The sequence below is a fragment of the Prunus avium genome, chromosome 8 (assembly GCF_965620075.1).
Source record: "Prunus avium chromosome 8, drPruAviu1.hap1.1, whole genome shotgun sequence".
Lineage (NCBI taxonomy): Eukaryota > Viridiplantae > Streptophyta > Magnoliopsida > Rosales > Rosaceae > Prunus > Prunus avium.
Window position 1 is genome coordinate 24,826,563 of NC_142291.1, and position 20,551 is coordinate 24,847,113.

Sequence of the window (20,551 nt, forward strand, 5' to 3'; positions counted from 1 at the left end):
AGTTTTCTAATTACTTTGTTTTACAGAGTCAGTAAAACGTTTGTGGGTATCGTATCTGTTAAACCCTCAGGAGACACAACTCCTCCTACTAGGGATGCCTAGAGGTTTAAAGGCTTGTTGCATATGCTAAATGCAATCGAGTTACCTACGAAAGTGGTTTAGTTAACTTCTAGTTTTGTTTTTAACTTTGTTTTGTGTTGTTTTGCTCGAGGACTAGCAAAATCTAGGTTTGGGGGTATTTGATCGGTTCATAATTGTATATTATTTCTTACCCTTCTAGCTTATGATTTGGTTATGTTTTTGAGTTAAACTTGTGCTTTTAATCCTTTTTGTGTTTATCTTTCAGTTAATTGAGCTTTAGGTAACAATGATGGCTTTGGAGAACATAATTCATGCAATTCAAGCATGTTAAGGCCTAATTTGGATGAATTGATGAAGAGCTTAAAGACAAATTCATTATGGCTACAGCCCCCTGCCAGTCCAGTTCCGTAGGTCATATTGCAAGCTTTGTTTCAGCAACCTACATAGCTCGGATGAGGCCACATTCTTCATGAAAGTTGCTCCAATTGGTGTGTACTATAACATATCCAAAATTCAGCCCCATTGGATAAATCTGGAGTCCGTTACCTAGCAAACACAGAACCATGCTCAGGATGGATCTTATCAGCGCGGAAAATGAGTTAGCAATTTGTTTCGGCCTTAACTTCTTCCTCCGACCTTGGATTGGCCCAAATAACATATGGCTGGAAACAAGACATTCTGAACTTCAATTTAGAGTGCTTAAAGTCCTAATTTGATTAATAGAAGCCCAAGTTGTAAGCCCTTGAAGTTGCTGGTCATGCTGACCTCAGCATGTGCTGGTTGGATGCTTGGTCATGGTGAGCTAGGTATGAGCTATCATTTCTGGTTGGAAGCTTGGTCATGGTGACATGAAGATGAGCTAGGGCTGCTGGTGGGATTTAGTGGTGAAGTGCATCAACCAATTCAAGATTTTCTAATACAAGTGCATCAACCATTTCAGATTTTATAATTCAAGTGTTGTATGCATTAGTCTTATTGAATTCTGATTTTCACTTCCCCTAGGCCTATAAATAGGGAAGTTCTCTAAGCTTGTAATAACACCCCAAGGGGGGGAGCTCTCAAACACTTCTCTAGAGCTCCCTTCCCTTCTCTCCCTCAAATTCTCTTAGTTTCCTTTGTAGTTCTCAATTGTTGTAATAAGATCATTCTACTAAATTTTCTTCTCCAAATCTCTCAAACACTTCTCCCATCTCTAAAGTTCTCCAAACACTTCTCCTCCCTTCTCCAAATTTCCCAAACACATTTCCCTTCTCTTCCAAAAGTCTCCATGTCTCAAACACTTCACAAACACCTTTCTCTCCACTCCCTAAGTTCCCAAAGTCTCCAAGTTCACAAACATTCTCCATGTTCTCCAAACACTTTCTCAAACAACTCTCTACTTCTACTTTCTTCTCCAAAAAGCCTCCATGTCCTCAAACACTTTTCCCAAACACTTCTCATTTCTTCCTCAAAGTTCTCTTAGTCTCTCTTTAATGTTTTCTTAGTTGTAATTTATTTTTCTTGTAATGTACATTCTTTCTTAAGTATTCAAGTTTGATAAGTTTCCAAGTTTCAATTATGGTTTTTGTTCTTATTCATTATGCTTATAAGTTAATATGCTAGTTTGAATGATTGATCACCATTTAGGCTTGCATGTTAGCTATCTTGGTTTGAATTAAGAGTAGACACCATGCTTTAATTCGAATTGAACTATGAATAGGAAGAGTATGTATGGACATTCGACAACAGGGATTAGATACATGCTTGGTTGTTTAAATTGTTCTTCTATGCTTAATGGGTTCCTAATGCTTAATTTTAGGTTAGACAACAAATGATCAAATTAGGGAATTAGGAACACAAGGTTATGACCACACACCATGGCTTAATCATACTTTAGCTAGAATCAATCCATTAATCTAATTGAACTTGGGAACTTATCTACTTGAGTTAGTTATTTTCTTTCTTCCTTGTTTTATTTATTTCCCTTTTTTTTCATTTCTGTTTTGTGTAGGGAAAATGAATTGGATCATTCAATCACCAATCCTCGTGGGATCGACCTCGCACTTACATATGCTATACTACCAAACGGCTCGTGCACTTGCGAGTATCACAAGTTGAGGATGCAACTGAATCCATTTTGGTGCAGCTGAAATCCACACAACACCTGCACGGTATGGAAACTTGTTATGCATCCGATCCAAATCAAATCAATACAGTAAACCAAAACCAAACCAAAAATCTCGGTAATAACTCTTGGTACCTACCTGTCCAAGAATGTGGGAGCTAGAATGCCAGAAAGTGTGGCGTACATCCTCATTGTTGTCGAATGAGTCCAATGTGAAGAGCCTAAGCTCAGCATCGCCCTCCAAAGGCCTGTTCATGTCCCATAGAACCCCATTGACCTCAGAAATCAAAGCATTAGAAGCTAAACTCTTTGAAATCTCACTTGCAATTTCAAATGGGGAAGTTATCCACTTCTTGCCCTCCTTCACCTTCCCGTCCGACAATGTAATCCTAAAAAAATCCTCACTTTAGGAGTTGCTTGGTACTCACGTTAAAGGGCTTAGGGTTTAGGGTTTACCTTATAGGATCGAAAGAAGGGAGAGACTGTCGAGCAGCACGTTGCTCTGCCTGGATGGACTCAAAGAGTTCAATGCGTTTGGGAATGACAGCCTCGAGGTAGGCTTCATCTTTGGGCGCTTGGACCACCATGGCCGTTCACCTTTGCTTGAGTGGGAGGAGGAGGAGCAGAGGAATGACTAGCGGGTCCTTCACCTACAGAACGAGATATCAGAAATTGTTCATGTTTGACTCATACGGCATCGATACGTACCCGATACTCCATCGTTACGTATCCGATACTCCATCGATAGATACGCTCGCGAATCGCGATACGGTCCCGATACGTCAAGGGGTAATTTTGACGGCAACCAAAAGAGAAGAGGGAGAAGGAGGAGGAAGAAGGAAGAAGGAAGAAGGAAGAATGAAGAAGAAAGAACTTACTTGCGCCTGCAGCTGCTGCGAATCTTCAGTTGCAGAGAAGAAGACGCGGCTAACTAGTGAAGAAGATGATGTTAGGTGCCCTAATTACAACATGCACCGTTTTAGTTGCATGTTATATCTTTATAAGTTTGATGCATTCATTTGGGCCCAGCCCAATAACTGAAACAAGTCATTGACGTATAATTAATATTCCAGAAAATCAGGCATTATTTCCCCAAAAGAAACCAAGCAGCAGATTTATACAGCGTGAAGTATAGGCACTAAAGCTTGCACCATGTTTAAACCATTCCTCTGTGCAACTCACATATGAATAGCCAAAAAGCAGAGCGAGTCAATCACATGTTCCTGCAGCGCAGACTTGTATGCTGAACAAGTTTTTCATCTAATTAGTTATCCGATTCGCTTCTTTCAGGGACATGTTATCCGATTCGCTTCTTTCAGGGACAGAGCTAGAATTGCAAGTCTGGGAGTCCAATATATAAAATACTAGTATAAAAATTACATAAATATTCAAATATTACATGTTAAAACTAAACATAGTTGCCCTAACTTATTCACGTATGATAATACTATTTATATTAACATGTAAATGTGGGGGGCCCAAGTTTTTTGTCTCTCCGCATTAAAAAAAAAAAAAAAAAGTTTTTTGTTTGTTGAGAAAAAAAGAAAATTTATTCATAAATCAAGAAAATGAATCATCTCTCTCTGGAGAGATAAGAGGAAAAAAAGAATTCCTAGCAAAAAGACAAAAAAAAAAAAAAAAAATAGATCTGTAGTTCAACCCCAAAACGAAATACGATGATGGCCTTTGAGAAAAGGAAATCGACATAAGCTAACGAACTAAAGGAGAAAAAATACAACAGATTCAAAAGAAAGTTAAAAATAAACCTGCTTGATCCTTGCCGACACCCAGCCTCTCTTATGAATAGGGAAAACGACCCGGCCTCTCTACTATTTTCAACTGTTTTTTAAGTCAAACAATATGGTAGAATATTTTTAGATGTATTTCATGCTCCGACATGAGGTATTTATAATACAAGGTTACAAACGCTAGTATGGTTAAACTAGGAAATAAGAGGAATCCTAATTACATAATATCTATACAAAAGGAAATATCCTAATAAAACTAGGATATCTCGCTAACATTTTAGGTCCCCTACCCTGAGCAAGATGCCATAATTAAATAGTATAGTTTTTTTTATTTTGGTATCTTTTGGTTAGGCCTCTAATATTCTCTATCATTACTTAACCATGAGTCCAATTTTCCTGTTACCAAATCCCCTGTGCCCCCCTATTTTCTCTTTGGTATTGTGACATGTGGCACACCACTTAACAGCATTTTAACTCTGTTAACTCTCTTTAGCCCATTTGTTTTTATTAAAATAATTAAAAACTATTAAAATACACGTTTGACACAAACGCGATATTGCATCTTCATCTTCTACGCTACCTATTATCATACTCAACCCCTTCATAATTTTTTTTCTCCTTTTTGGCTGCTGATTTTGGAGCCATCGTATAAGAGGTTTTTGAACAAATAACTCACATACCCATTAAGCAATTCATTTGGTTTCAATCTTTGTTTCCTTTTTGTTTTCATCTACTGTAGTATAAATAAATTGAAAGTTCTAATAAGATGACTCCAAAACCAGCAGCCAAAAAGGGGGAAAATTATGAAGCAATTTTCCTTCCAATGGTGATTGTGAATTGAGACGAGTGAGAGAGAAAGACTCAAGAGGCTGAAAGAATTGCCAGAAGCTCGTGAATCATCTGCTCGACATTGGCATTGGCTAGTTTTCATGAAAATTTGCAATATGCAAGTTCTGTTACAATCATCTTTTTCATTTTCTTTTCTGGAAAAAAATAAAATTGAAAGACTAAAGTTTTGCACCAGAAGGGAAGTCCTCACAAGTCTGCCTTTAATTAGCTATTTTGCTAGCTAGCACCACCTCCTTTGCAATAGTCCCCTTCCAACTCTGCCGGTGTATGCACTAGTTGATCTTCCCCCTCGTAAGCCCTCGCTTGCAGTGGCTGACCGTTCACCATCTCCATTTCTAAAGCATCACTCTTCTTCGCTCAGTTCTTTTTTCTGCAATTTTTCTTGCTTTGCCAAAGAGAAATAGATTGAACCCCTTTTGACCAAGATTGGACTCCGAATTTAAACGTTAAGCCCCTAAATAAACATGTTTAGAAAGTCATAATCACTATGACGCAAAAATGGAAAAAATAATAAAAACATTTATTTTCTAACTCTATAGATCCGACTCAATTTAGTAGTAGGAGTGGGCACGGTCCAGATTGTATGGGTTTTACTCTAAAATTGTTCTTCAAATCAATTTCAATAAAACTATTTGGTTCAGTTTCGTTCTACCAGTTTGGACGATCCTTAAACCCTTCGGACATAAGCCCAATTATTTTTTCTTTTGCATTATCTCATCTTTGTTAGTCCATTTGCAACACAAATTTTATCATTTTCTAGCATATCATACTATCCTAAAATTTAAAGTTCAATGACTAATAGAACTACACTTCAAATTCAACATCCTTATTTAGTTATTATCCAATAAGAGGACTACAAAATAAAATGAATTAAAAACAAAAATACAAATAGACGGTCTAGTTCGGTTTAGGCCATTTTGCAAAGCTCCAAACCAAACCATTATAATCAAGTTCAATTTTAAAACTTTTTGACTTTTTTCTTGATCAAAACCAAACCAAACCGGCCAATATGATTTGAATTGGCCGGGAGAAGTTTGGAAGAAAAAAAACATTTAGCACTTTCTTTGCATAGAACTTGCTCCTGTAGTAGCAATATGTACAACGTGGCTTCACGAAGTATTTGCAACTGGTATCCTACATCTCTCCTTGCTAAGCATAACATGAGCTTTTGATGAAAAATAATCAATCCCCACCAAAATGGTAGCTAGTAACATAAGAGTACCTTATTATTTTTTTTATTTTTTTGGGTATTATTTTTACGGGAATAACACTACAGAGTGTTCTATTTGACGGAATATCTACAAAAGATGGATGAGTTATCACAATTGGCCATCAAGGATTTTGATATATGCATGTGTATGTATATGTATCTATACATACATATTCTCGTATAGAAAGCCTTAACATTAGCACTGTATGAGAGAGAGACCCCAATCTTCTTAAGTACAAAATAGTGCCATTGTTACACATTCCTCTCATCATGTACAAAATAGTGACTTAACATTAGCCCTATACCTCTTCAAGGATATTTTAGGATCCACAATCGTCTCAATCTAAGCCATCACAAGCTTGAGATTTCACGTATGAAATAATTTATGCATATTCTCTTGCCTGATTTTCATCCCAAGCTTTCGTCCCGTCAAGAATATAAGTAAAGCACACCAAAGCTATAGACATCATTCTTTTATGAAATGTAACCAGAAATCTTGCACGAAGGATCAAGGTACCTTCTAGGGATTAGTATTTTCTTTGATTGTACTGTTAAAGTTTATCTAATAAAGTTTATCTTTGAGAGAAAAAAAAAAATCAAGGTACCAAAATGTCCTTTCACATCATCTTCATCGGCATGCGATTGCATGGAACGAATGGTTTTGCAGAGTGAGAAATTGCAGAGATTGGGAACAAAGTCATGGTCCAAGAAAATACATCTGGGTGTGAGATCCCTATGAATGATGGACTTGGGAAAGGCAGTGAGGAGATATGTAAGTGCATTTGCAAGCTGCTTTGCAATACGGAATTTAGTTTTCGATGGTAGCGATTCGTTAGCTCTATAGAAGGGTTAAAGTTGTTGGTTGCCCTCATGAGCTCCATAGAAGAGTAATTATGAATAGGATTGGATTTTTCATCACAAGAAGCAATGAGATCCTCCAATAAGATACTCCCGTTATTCAAGAATGATCTATCTCTTTCCTGCCTTCTCAAACAAGCAAGGAATGTGAACCTGATCATAAAAATATATTAGTACGTATAAACAAACACATGAAATTCAATGAGATATAATTTAATCTTTCATTTTTGTCACAAACTAGATATTAGCGTGAGTTTTCTTTTTCCTGTTATGTGGTGGTAATGGAAGAATCCTTGTCCTACCACTCTCGCCTCCATTCACGGATTTCTTTCCTTAGAACAATTAAAACCACAACTCACCAGACTTTGGATGACATTGTTTTTTTTTTTTTTTCCTTTTCTGTGCAGCTAGTGACAGGACCCGCTCCGAATTCCTTGGAACTCGAGACAAATCCTGTGGAAATTCCGACATCACACCGATGCCAAGCCCACTTACTAAAAATTTAGCCTCTTCTCCAAATTAAGGGAAAAGAGCACGAGACTTCCTACCGAAATTTCGGCAGAGTCTCTATTGTAAATTGGACTTTCCCCAAAAATTCCAACCTGCATAAAACACATTTTAACATAATAGGCCTCCGGCCTTCTAATGGTTCGAAACAAAACCAACAAAGTTCTTAAGTCGGATACTTCATAAACAATACAATTAAAGATCTCAAACAACTTTACGAATACCACTAAAATCATTAAACCAGATTCAAATCCAATAACCACAACGAAATCAAATCACACACTCAGAATCGCTCAAACCCTTTTAAACATAATATAATTCACGGCTGCACCTAGGTGAGACCCCAGGCTGCCTACGTACCCTTGGACAAGGGATCAAGCCACACGTAGCTCTCATCAATGGACACAACTCCGATAATAGACAATTATTTACAACCGAACCAACTATACATTTCAGATCTATCACAATTCTAAATCCAATACAAACACATTGAAACATTAACACTTCCTTCCCAAGGCATCGTATTAAAATAAACATCCGAAAGGCTTGGACAAACTCCGACGGGCCTGGGCAAAATCAATCTCCGAAGGGCCTGGGCAAACTCCGACGGGCCTGGGCAAAATAAATCAATCTTCGAAGGGCCTGGACAAACTCCGACAGGCCTGGGAAAAATAAATCAATCTCCGAAGGGCCTGGGCAAAATAAATCAATCTCCGAAGGGCCTGGGCAAACTCCGACGGGCCTGGGCAAAATAAATGTATCTCCGAAGGGCCTGGGCAAACTCCGACGGGCCTGGGCAAAATAAATGTATCTCCGAAGGGCCTGGACAAACTCCGACGGGCCTAGGCAAAATAAATAAATCTCCAACGGGCCTGGGCAAAATAAATAAATCTCCGAAGGGCCTGGGCAAACTCCGACGGACCTGGGCAAAATAAACTCTCAAACATAAAACCCATAACCGGGGAGGTACCTAAGGTAGTACTAATAACACACAAGTTAACATTCCAAGTACCCCACACAAAAGCAACAAACATAGCACTTTCTCAATTATTATATATAAACTCAAGACACTCGAATATGTCAAACCCACATGTATCACAATTACTTTACAAAAATAAGGAATTCAACTATTAAATGTATAAAGCATTTAACTAAACCATTAAAATCACAAAACCATACAAATAATCTCATAGACCTACGTAATCAACATAAAGCAAATGACGGTCAAGCCTCGTCCAAAAGGGTCGTTCTAGTACTCTTCGAAGAGTGGGACTACCTCGGAAGACTCACGGTCAATCGAGGGTCAAACTACCCAAACTTGGTCAACCGGGCCCGCAGGGCCCACGACCTCCATTTCACAATCCGAAAGTTCCTATGAGTTCCACAAGATCTAGGAAACATATCCTACGAGTTTAGTTCAAATCGGACGGTCAGATCGCTCACGATCGCACGATCGGACGGTTATCGTAAAACACAAACTTTAAGTTATTAAATCGAAACATCCGGGGCTCCGATTCCCGATCCACGAATTCCTACACGATCCTAGGAATACATAAATCAACATATTTTAAATGGGAAGCGATCCAACGGTTCTAACATATCGAACCCGAAAATCACACAATATGTAAAATCCGTTCGGGGTTCAAACGTTATCCGAATTGAGATCCGTAAAATCCTACGCGCTCATGACAACCAGCGGATCGTATTGGGACAAAATTCCCCTCTAATACAGTGCCTACGCACCGCCCCACGAGCTGGCAGCGCGTGGGTGTCCAAAGCGATATTGCATCGCCGGAAAATCTCAAAATCACGGCTCCAAACTCCTACCCTAGGTAAAACCCCTAATTTGGAGCCACTTTTGGTCTTGGACATACCCAAAATTCTCGACGGAAGTGGCCGGTATTTCAAATTGAAAACCGGCTGAAACCTAATTCCAAAATCGAGCTACAAACTCTCAAAATTTCTGGAATCCTATCCAACCAGCAGCTAGATCATGAAAAATAGTCGAAAATCCATACCTTACTGGTCAGATTTGGTGGAGAATTGAGGGAGAACGAGCAACCCAAAGTTTCCGATATTTCCGGCCGTTTTTCTGCAATTTCCGGCGACTGCCAACGGTGGTGATGGCTGAGATGGGGCAGGGCTGGAAGAGGAACTCACGGCGGTCCTTTTGGGACCAGTACCGCCCCACATGGCGGCCGGACGTGACGGCGGTGGCTTGGAGAGAGAGAGAAATTCTGGTTTTAAAACCAGTTTTCCAAAATTACAATTTTTCCCCTCCTTCAATTTTTCTCGTATCTCTCTCATTATAACTCAGATTCGAGTCCGTTACGTGTCTACGGACTCGTTTCGATGTGCTCTACGCAATGGTATAACCGGAAGTCCCAAATTCCTTCCCGAACTTAAAATGACATTTTTTTGCCCCTTTTAAAAATTAAGTAAATATTTATTATTTTCCAAAACCCTTAATTAATTCAAATCATTTTCATTTTATTTTTATTGTTTATTTCAACTTATTTTCTCATCCAAATTTATTTTTCTCTTAATTTAATTATTTTAATTCTTTTTCGGACCGGGATGTTACAGCTAGCAAGAATTCTTTAGGGCTTTATCTCCCCACTTTCTGTTTAAGACACTATGCTAAAAGAAAAGGAAAATCAAACTAAACTGTATATGCAGCATTTCAACAAGGAAATAGAATCGAAATCATCATTCTTACATGGCTGCTTGCCCTGCAGTCAAGGTGTATAAACCTTTTGCTTTGATGGAGCCAAGTAATTAGTTGCAGATTTAATGAGCAAGCAGGAGTTTACTTGGTTTCATTTATATTGCAGATGACTTGCATTTGAGAAGGATAAGTGTTTGAAGTTTATTGGTATCCCTTGAAAGGTCAAATAAATGAGATCACAAGGGCCCTCAGATATTGACTTTAGGAATAGCACCACTAACTATATATTATGGCAACTTGTATCTCAAGAAATTACTAGTTGATAATTTTTTAGAAAATTTGGCGTAAGTCTAATTATGAGGAGAGATATTGGGTGCAATCCACGCATAAGTTGTTGTTAATCCAAGTCCTTTGACTTTTGCGCCACATAAGATTACATGCCTTTTTTAATTTATTGATATTTACTTTTTTTATTTTTTTTATTTTTTGTTCCAATTATGCACCTAAAACATAAATAAAGTAAATTATGAATTTGTAAAACTGGTAAGTTATTGATTTGTAGGGCATTAATTATCATATTTGATTTGAATTTAATTGCAAATCTATTTATTGAATTTTGAAAATTTTCCAAGGTATACCGACATCAAAATTTGTAATAAGAGTTCATGAAAATTTCATACCTTAACAATAGGTAAGGTACCTATGCATACACCTTGTATGCAAGTAATTAAACCCATAAATTACCTATGGTCCAAGTAATTAAATCCATAAATTACCTCTAGTCTAGGTAGTTACCCTCTATCCTAGGTAATTGAACTCATATAATATCTTGGTATGGATCTTTAAACTCAACTGAGATAAAAGTCCATACAAAATTTCTTTGGAAAACCAAAAATAAACTATTACATGGATGGCAGGTACGTGTGTGTGTGTATATATATATATATATATATATATATATATATATAACTCAAGAAAAAAACACCTACATGTAAGGTAGGTACATATATATATACAAGGAAAACACATTTAATATATAAGGAAATGCATACACATACATATATATGGAAATTTATGTCTTCGTAAATTTATTAGTTCTGCATTGTGGTTTTTTTTCTCTTCCAATTTGGTTAAAAAGCAACCTCCAGGTATGAAACTTTCAAATCCAATTAGCTATATCTGCTACCCTAGTAATTAGGAATCGATACCAAGTGTTGGTATATCAATAATCTGAAAAGATAACTCATGAGTAGTCAACTAGATATCTTGGAAAAAAGAGAGTTGATTGCGTTCAACGAGATCAAGTATTAATGTGTGAAGTCAGTTTATGAGAGAAAGTTATGTTGATTGTCGATCCTTTGAGCTTTGGGTCTTGCTTCTACTCATAGGCTTCTTGACTCTTGAAATTGCACGCTTGGTGCAGAACTGGTTGGGCTTTTTTTGCAGTTTAAACTGGTGAATCAGTCAGTACATTGATTTTTGTACTGTCGATGGTGGCCCTGTTTGACATTCCACCTGTCGAAGTCAACTTCGAGTTTTATTTTAGATAATTGTGTCTTTAACCGAATAAACACGATTTTAAAATATGAACAACGGCTTTATTTTGGATAGTCGGCCTGATATTGAACCTAAATCTATGGGCCCGCTGATATTGAGCCTAAATACTAAATTTCGAACGGCCTAAGGCCCATTTTGATTAAAACAATCTCTAAATAGACTTATTTAGGTCCAAACCCCAATTAGTTTCCTTTTTAAACTAAGAAACTAATTGTAAGTTTTTTCAAATTTTCTTTGAAAAAAATAAAAAAAAACGAAAATTTATATATAAACGAACCACATTGTATTGGAGTTCTTGTTTAACACCTTCCACACGACGCGACACGACACGACCCGTCGCCACCCCTTTAGCATTGCGAGTCACGTGCAAACGCACACACGGAATTCCCCAATGCGCAGTGCGCACCCTATCGCAGCTTTAGCCCCAAAACCCCCCAGTTTCTGCAACTCAACACCAAAGTCTCCGGCTTCTTGGGGAGCCAATTGAGAGAAAATCATAAATACGTCTTCAGATTCTAGAGAGAGAAAAATCGTACCAGGCTGAATCTATCTATCTATATGTGTATATATAGAGAGAGAGTGCGAGAGCGAAAATATTTGTAGTGAGAGAGAGTATTATGGGAAGCACCTTTCTCTCTTTACCAGCGAAGCGTTCCCTATCGACAATGTCTTCCGACCCCAACTTCGAAAACGGCTCCTCCAAGCGATCCAGGCCCCCTCCGCCTCCCCTCAGCGTCCCTCCCGGCCACGTGGCCTTCCGTATGCTCTGCCACGCGTCTCGCATCGGTGGCGTCATCGGAAAGTCAGGTAGCGTGATCAAGCAGCTACAGCAGGCCACTGGGGCCAAGATCCGAATCGAAGAAGCCCAAGTCGAGTCGCCGGACCGGGTAGTGGTGGTCGTCGCTCCGAGCGCAATCCGTTCCAAGATTTGGCTCAGAACTCCAGGCCTCGAAAATGTGAATGTTGGTGGTGGTGGTGGGGAAGAGGAGATTGAGGTTTCGAAGGCGCAGGAGGCGCTTCTGAGAGTGTTCGAGAGGATTCTTGAGGTGGCGGCGGAGACCGGGGCGATTCCGGCGGATGTTGGGGTGGTTTCGTGCCGGTTTCTGGCTGAGGCAGCGCAGGTCGGGTCGGTGATTGGGAAGGGCGGTAAGGTGGTGGAGAAGATTAGGAAAGAGACTGGTTGTAAAATTAGGGTTTTGAATGAGAAATTGCCGGCTTGTGCATTTTCTACGGACGAGATGGTCGAGGTGAGGTTGTGTCTTTGCTTTTTCGAGATTTCAATTACGTTTTGGATGTAAATTAGATAAGTTGTGTGTGTATTGAGTTGGTTTGAGTTTGGGTTTTACTTCAAAGGCCTGCATTTGCATTCACTTGTTGGTATTTCTGTATGATGTAGTGAATTTGCCCCATTTAGCTTATGTCAAAATCCCAAATTGATGGGATAAGTTTAGACTATTAAACTAATTTAGTAAATTCTATTTAGAGTTATGTGGAAACTTAAGCTTGTTGTGTATAATTAGTAGTTTAGCATGATTGTAGATTAAATTTGCTTGATTTCTTTGCCAATTGGACCAAAACTTTTGAGTAGCATGGTATGGGTGGTAGGCTGTAGCTATGCTGAGTTACTTAAGTTGTTTGGGATTTTCAGGTTATTCTCGAGTTTTCAGTAAAAAATGAGAATTTTGATTATTTTCTAACTTAAGTTGTTTGGGACTTTTAGGTTATTCTCAAGTTAAATTTGATTAGATTGTATAAGGAACAGTAGTTGATGTCACTGGTGATGATTCAAGAGCTAGTGAGGAACTGTAATCAGGCAGACTGGCAGCATGCATCCGGTGATTGTTTTGAATTAGTACTTGATACAAAGAATACATGAAGTAGAATTCTTTGTGCTTTTGAAAAGAAACCATTACTGTTATTGAATAACGGCTGAGCTGAACATCCACATCTTATTGAGATATATATTATAATTTTATTAAACATTATTTGAGATAAGGGAAAGACCATTTGGTGGAATACTTGTTTTCACCCAAAGTGATAGCAAGACCTTGGTTTAGGTAATGTAATTTCTGGAAATAAAATTTTGGTCAGAAATTCATTTGGAGATCTTCATGAGGGCAAACATTAATTTTCGCAATTTGGCACATAAATATAAAATCAGTTGGATTAAGTGGTGCCACTGGCATTTCAGGATCGTGGATATTTAGAATTATAATCTTTATTTGGGAACCTATGAGATAATAGTCACCTTTGTTCTCTGATTTTATCATATAGAATGCAGATAACAAGCGCAGGATTAGTTATGAGGAAGTGGATCTTTAGAATATGTTTGTGATTAATTTTAGAAGATTTTAAGGTTGTACCATGTCTTCGTATAATTAGGATTTTGGTGACTGCTTATCAAAAAATGAATTATAAAGTAGGGCTTTAAAAGCCCTAGTGAACTCTGAACTTGAAATGGTTAACAATATTTGTGAGATATTGATACTAAGTTGGCAGTTTTCGACAATTACTTTGATCTCCTTCCAAGCACTCTGCTAAGTTGGGCTAGTCGGGTTGCCATTTGCATACTTTATTTTCACCGCCTCGCAAGCCTGTTGATTAATATCAATTTTTGAATATTGTAGAAGTCACTGGATCGAATTAGGTACCAAATAGGAGGAAAGAACTTGGTAGCTGATACAAGGTCATCCTTTTCCCTTTCAGGAGGTTCTTAAAAATTTATTCTTTTGTAGCTTCAACTTCTGACTTCACTTGCCTTTCAGGTTTGTTGTAACAGAAAATAGAACACAAAGTATTCCTTGTATTGTGTTTATATTAAGGCCTATTGATTCACTGTTTGCCTCCATTTATTGTATGTCAGTAATAAAAAAAGAATATTTATTTATTTCTCCCCTTGAATATGATTCAATCGTGTGGCAGATAGAAGGGGATATTTTGTCTGTAAAGAAAGCACTTGTTGCTGTCTCTGGCCGTCTTCAAGATTGTCCACCAGTTGACAAGACACGGATGACTGGAAGCAGGCCTCTGGAGGCAGTTCCTTATGAGACTTTACCTGATCTCCGTTTAGATCATCTTTCACAGAGGAACTCAATGCTTACCTCTTTGCCAAGCAGCTCCATGAGTTATGCTTCAGGAGTTCGTCCATCATCAATCGAGGCTGAAAGGATCCCCACACTTGAAACAAAAATGGTACAACAGGAAGTTACTTTCAAGATTCTTTGTGCCAATGATAGGGTTGGGGGTGTAATTGGAAAGGGGGGTGCCATTGTCAGGGCCCTTCAGAATGAGACAGGTGCTGCAATAAGTATTGGACCATCTGTGGCTGAGTGTGATGAACGATTAATTACTGTTGCTGCATCGGAGGTTTGTCATTCTATTTTTTTCCCCTCTTTTCTATATCCATCAATACAGGCATATTTGTTAGTAATAAGTTTTTTAATGTTGGCTTCATCTTCTATAGAGTCCTGAATCACGGTACTCGGCAGCACAAAAGGGTATTGTTCTTGTTTTCACAAGGTCCGTAGAAGCAGGCATTGAAAAAGGGCGAGACTCAAGCTCAAATAAAGGGTCATCTCTTACTGCACGGCTTGTAGTCCCATCAAACCAAGTTGGTTGTTTGCTGGGAAAAGGGGGTGTAATAGTTTCGGAGATTCGGAAGGTAACTGGTACTGGTATACGAATAATAGGCGGTGACCAGGTCCCAAAGTGCGCCTTAGAGAATGATGAAGTTGTACAGGTGTGGTTTTATCACATTCTTTAAGGAAAGCATTGTAATTATATTTCATTTAGTCCCATTTAGTGAAATTGGGTATATTTGGCGACCTAAAGTTGATATGAACTTGCAAACTTCTCTTATATTTAGTTATAATTTTTTCCACAGATTTCAGGAGATTTTTCAAGTGTGCAAGATGCTTTGTACAATATTACTGGTAGATTACGAGATAACCTTTTCTCCAGCACAGTAAATAATTCCGGAAGAAGGAGCAGTTCATCCATGCTAACCGATACCAGTCCTTATGGAAGACTAAGGGATCCTACTCCTATTGGATTTCAGCCATCATCATCAGTTGGTGTTAATCATGGTCTCAGTCGACATACAACTCTAACTCAAAGTATGGATCATCTTGGACTTTCTCATAGTTTAGATCATCCTTCCTCCTCACCAAGGCCATGGGCATCACAGGTATCTCTCTCTCTCTCTCTCTCTTGTTTTTGTTGTTGTTGTTGTTGTTGATATATTGATCGGATTACAGATGGTAGCTTCAAGGGGCATCACCGATACTGGCAGGGGTTTGACTTCTCTAAAAAGTGGCACAGAACTTGGCAGGTTAGAAAATTATGAGATCTGGCTAAGCTGCTAAGCTATAATTGGGTCTGAAAATAAAATGGATGCCATGTTAAAGCATGAGTAGATAGCAACTGATGATTGTCATGCACAGCCTCTGTTTCATAATTAATTGAAATACCCTTGACTGTCACGTAAAAGGTAACCATAGACTAGGTAACTCTGTCATATTATTCTTTCTCAGGCCTCAATTTGTCACTTAACTAAAATACCCACTTTATTTGGTTTCAAATTGAAACTGAAAAGGTATGGAATTATGTATTCAAAGTTCCTAGTAGGATGCATGTCATTTTTTATTTATTTTTAACTCCATCCTTTGGCATCGGCAGCGGAAACAAATCTGCTATTGTGACAAATACAACTGTAGAGATCATAGTTCCTGAAAATGTTATTGGCTCTGTGTACGGGGAGAATGGTTCCAATTTGGCTCGTCTAAGACAGGTATATTTCATAATTTTTCCAAAGTATTGCTTCTTTGATATTATTTTAATCAAACTGTGGTCTTTGTGTATGGTGCACTAGCTAGCGCCCCCTTTATCAAGTTTCTTGCTTGTTGGATTTCAAACCTGAAAATTACCGCTTTGGCTTTATTAACTTTGAGGGCTGCCCATGTCTACTAAAATTTATGATCAGTATATTATTCCCAAGAAAGAATTGTAGAAAATTGCAGAGGAGCGAATTGAAGTGGCTGGGAAGAACACAGTTACTTCTCTAGAGAAGAATTGTTTTTGTTCTCTGTCACTGTCTATGTCTTTGTCTCCGTCTCCCTTGTTTTCTCTCTTTTCTTGGGGGAGGGGGCAGTTGTGTTGTTATGACGTTATCTCTCAAGGGACTGTTAAAGAGCGGGGTTGCTTTGAGCGGAGTATCTTTGTAGTGAACCCCATGAACTTTGAGGATATCACAGTTGCTACTGTTTCAAACTTAGTAGTCTGGTTGTCTGTATATCAATTTAAACTTATCCTCTTTCCCTCTTTTTCCCTCCTTAAATCAGATTTCTGGTGCCAAGGTCATAGTGCATGAGCCCCGTCCTGGAACAACCGACAGGATTATTGTTATATCTGGGACACCTGATGAAACCCAGGCAGCACAGAGCCTCTTACATGCATTCATTCTTACGGGACCATCATGACCATTAGTTGGTCTCAAGACACGTTTGCAAGAGATGACTCCCGGGATGTCACTTAGTTATCGGCTTTTGCTTTTGTCAAATATTGTACACTACAGTAGGAAGATTCAGGGTTCCTATATTGCCAATCACGAGCTAAAGAGGTAAATTTTGTTCCATTGGCTTACCAATATGTTTCATAGTGTGTTAGATCATTGTTCCCTGATTTATCATGTATTCTTCAAGTGGAAAACGTTTGACAACAGAGCCTTGCTACCATTGTCACATCCTTGTCTAAAATCTTTGGGTACAGTTTTTTGGCGACTTAATTTCAAGATAAAGAATTGCTTTTGTTAACTTGAGATTTTTTCAATGAATTTACTTTTGTATCCTTTACTTTTTCTTCCCATTTCACTTATTTTTTCTTCTTTTCAATTTCGTCTTTCTAACTTGATTCAGTTCAGATAAGAAAAACTGAAGGGTGGCCAAAGGCCCAAAGGATCAAGCAACAATAAACATAATCAATAAAATTGAACCAAATGGGAGGCAGAGAATGTAAGAGGCAGAAAGTGAAAGTGAAAGTGATTGCCAATAGAACACTAGAATTTTGGCCTAGCATAATTTTTGAAAGAAAAAAAGAGATTGAAATTAACGTAATCAACATACATATCTTCAAAGTTGGGGTTTTTAATTTTTTTTGGGTCAAAATATTTATTTATTCCAAAGCAAAACTGGGGGAGGAAGCACCCCAGAATACAAGAAACAAGAACTGAGCCAAGATAGAAATCACAAGACTGGAGGACCAGGAAGAGCCAAGATAGAAATCAGTAATTATTAATCGGTACACGGATTTTTCGGATCAAATATCCAACCCTAGTCATGTGTGCTTCAATTTCCTTCATCCGAGCACAAATGAGTGAGCACATGAGATTTGGATTATCTTGCTCATGGTTATTTGTTGTGAATATAGGTTTTTGTTCTTGGCGTGCAAAATAAATTCAATTCAAAAATTGATGGTGATGTGAGCTCTAAAACATTTTGTATGAGCAGTCAATTGGTACAATCAAGTTGGTTACATAAGCTAGACAAACAAGTTCCTACTTCTCTAGAAAAGGAAAGATAATTCAAGAGATGTCCAAAGTCTCTTGTCTGGTTGCATTATCAATCACACACTAAGAAATTGAAAAAATGTCACGCAGAAATCTTGTTGCATTCAAATCTCTTAAAAAGTCAGAGATGGAGAGTAATTACATAAGCTTGTTTACCTGCTGGTGCCCTTTTACTCTGGTTTCAGTTTATCTCAACTTATTGAAACCAACACTTTGATATTAAATAAAGGTAAATGAGAGCAACTGCCAAGCATGGGTCTCAAAAGGATTTCACAGTCTCTTTCACACACAATACAACACGATATATAAGAGGACATGAAATCAAAACAAGTGCAGAATACTTCTAACTCGTCCCAACTGCATCAGTTGCCTTGGGTGCTGCTGCTGCTGCTGCTGGGGTTGGTTTAAGTATGATTTCCACATTGTCATGGACTCCTTGCAGCAGTAGCTCGCCTTCATATGTGAGAAATTTCCGCTTCTTTGCTGCTCTTAGCGTCCCAACCAATGCTTCGAATATGTTTGCACATCTATCATCATTAAATAGCACCCCGAATGTGACCTACAGAAAATAAACCAAGTTTCATAAGCAGTTGGAAAGCAAATATGAGATATAGAAATATTGAAGCGTTTGGTATTGCAAGAGGAAAAGGTTTGTTCAGAATAGTTAAAAATTGAGGACAGAGGCATGGAGAAAACCAGACCAAAATAATGTCACAGCAGAAATCTCTTAGACTAACCTTAAGAAAACTACCAAAGAATACATTCTATGTTATCAAAAACTGAAAACCATATTCTCCAACTTCCTTGATGTATGTTTCACATTGAGTGTTGGTGTCGCATGCGTGTGTGCGTGTGCGTGTGTGTATGTGCGCGCACACACAACCATATACATGCCTGATTGAACTTTTGTAGCCCACCATGCCATCAAGTCTTTTATACTTTATGAGGCTATTGAACAAAAACATCACCACTTGGCAGGGCAAAGTGAAGCTTTTGGGTCCTTGACTGAAATAATAACTACTAGTTTCTCAAATGTAGGAGGAACCAAATTAGAATTCTAATGCACAGCTTCTTCCACTGGTCCCTTATCCAAGTTTCCTAGATGTAAGCCACATCAGCAGACCAGATAAGCCTAAAGATATATTAACTTCTGAATGAGCAGCATCGTAACGCAAGGATTTAACAACATATCAAACTCCTTTGGTAGTGCAGAGGTAGCTTTAAGTATGATAAACATGCATACGCTATAATTGCTTGCTTTAATCCGGACCAGGTCCGTTGCTTTTTCTCTCTTTGTCCCTCTCATGTGATAAAGTGGAAGAAATTTGAACAACACGGGGGATGCAGAAACAAAGAGAATATTATAATACAATTAATTAGATGTTCTACTAATCACAAAGTCTAAAACCTAATATATGCTTATCTGTCACAGTTTTTCAACTTATAATAGAATTATCATATTGTGAACCTCTTTGTATTGAACCCTCGTCTTCAAAGTAACCAGGGTTACACATACCGTCCCAGAGAAAATAATCACTTCAGTGAGAATGACTTTGTTTCTAGGATTTTACCTCACAAAGGAAGCCCAAGAACAATTAAAATAAAAATTGTAAAACCACTCCTACATGGAAATGGTCCTGAATTGAAAGCAATTGGAAAGGGAAAAAAAAAAACTGCCATCTTCAACCGACAAGGATCAAGTATATAACAAACTCCAACACAAGAACCAAACATTTTGAGATGAATCTCAAAGAACCTCTTAATGAACAATGTGTATTAACAAGGAAATCTGATAAAGAAAAAAACCAATAAACCAATCAATCAGGTCAAGCAAAACTGAATGAGCAGAAGTATTGATTTGATTGATGAAATTTGTTGTTATGATCAGTTACTTAGCCTAGATTCACCACAAAATCAGAAACTTGGAAAGAAAAAAAAAACTGAACAGACTCCAATAACACAAATGGGCAGATCTCCCTCTATAAAAACATCCAAAAGTCAACTAAAAGATTACAGATCCCCAATTGACATGGTCCAACCAATTTTAGATCCAGATAAAAATCACAGTAATTACCAAAGCCTTTATACTTGTATTTCTCAATCTGGGTCGAATTCTAAAGCAGCATTGCATATCAACACTGAGAAAAAAAGAAGGGAAATTGTCTAACATTATCGCCAAAATAAACAAAACAGAGTCGGCAAGAGTGTGTTTTTCTGTGAGGTTACCTTGTAAGAACCATCGTCTTGGACCTTGCCAAGCCTTTGGATTTCTTCTTTCAGACGCTCGACCTCTTCTTCTACATTCATGGCTTCACTTCTCCAATGTCTTCCCCGAAAAGTAGAGTCTTCTATGTGTTATGTTGGGTTTGGAAAAAAGTAAACTTTAGCAAAAAAGAGAATGTGAAGC

The 20,551-nt window shown here is 38.1% G+C and overlaps 2 protein-coding genes and 1 pseudogene across 2 annotated transcripts; 1 reads left to right on the forward strand and 2 right to left on the reverse strand.

The window, feature by feature from the left end:
• Positions 1 to 6,260: 6,260 nt before the first annotated feature.
• LOC148292370 (non-functional pseudokinase ZRK2-like) lies at positions 6,261 to 7,226 on the reverse strand (annotated as a pseudogene).
• Positions 7,227 to 11,880: 4,654 nt separating this feature from the next.
• HEN4 (RNA-binding KH domain-containing protein) lies at positions 11,881 to 17,392 on the forward strand. The gene is made up of 7 exons (XM_021944670.2): positions 11,881 to 12,829; positions 14,505 to 14,948; positions 15,046 to 15,321; positions 15,466 to 15,768; positions 15,839 to 15,912; positions 16,260 to 16,371; positions 16,922 to 17,392. The coding sequence occupies exons 1-7, from the start codon at positions 12,200 to 12,202 to the stop codon at positions 17,057 to 17,059; spliced, it is 1,977 nt and encodes a 658-aa protein (XP_021800362.1). The 5' UTR covers positions 11,881 to 12,199; the 3' UTR covers positions 17,060 to 17,392.
• An 832-nt stretch (positions 17,393 to 18,224) lies between these two features.
• LOC110744683 (costars family protein) lies at positions 18,225 to 20,551 on the reverse strand. The gene is made up of 2 exons (XM_021944671.2): positions 20,371 to 20,551; positions 18,225 to 18,703 (listed from the first exon to the last, which is right to left on the reverse strand). The coding sequence occupies exons 1-2, from the start codon at positions 20,449 to 20,451 to the stop codon at positions 18,488 to 18,490; spliced, it is 297 nt and encodes a 98-aa protein (XP_021800363.1). The 5' UTR covers positions 20,452 to 20,551; the 3' UTR covers positions 18,225 to 18,487.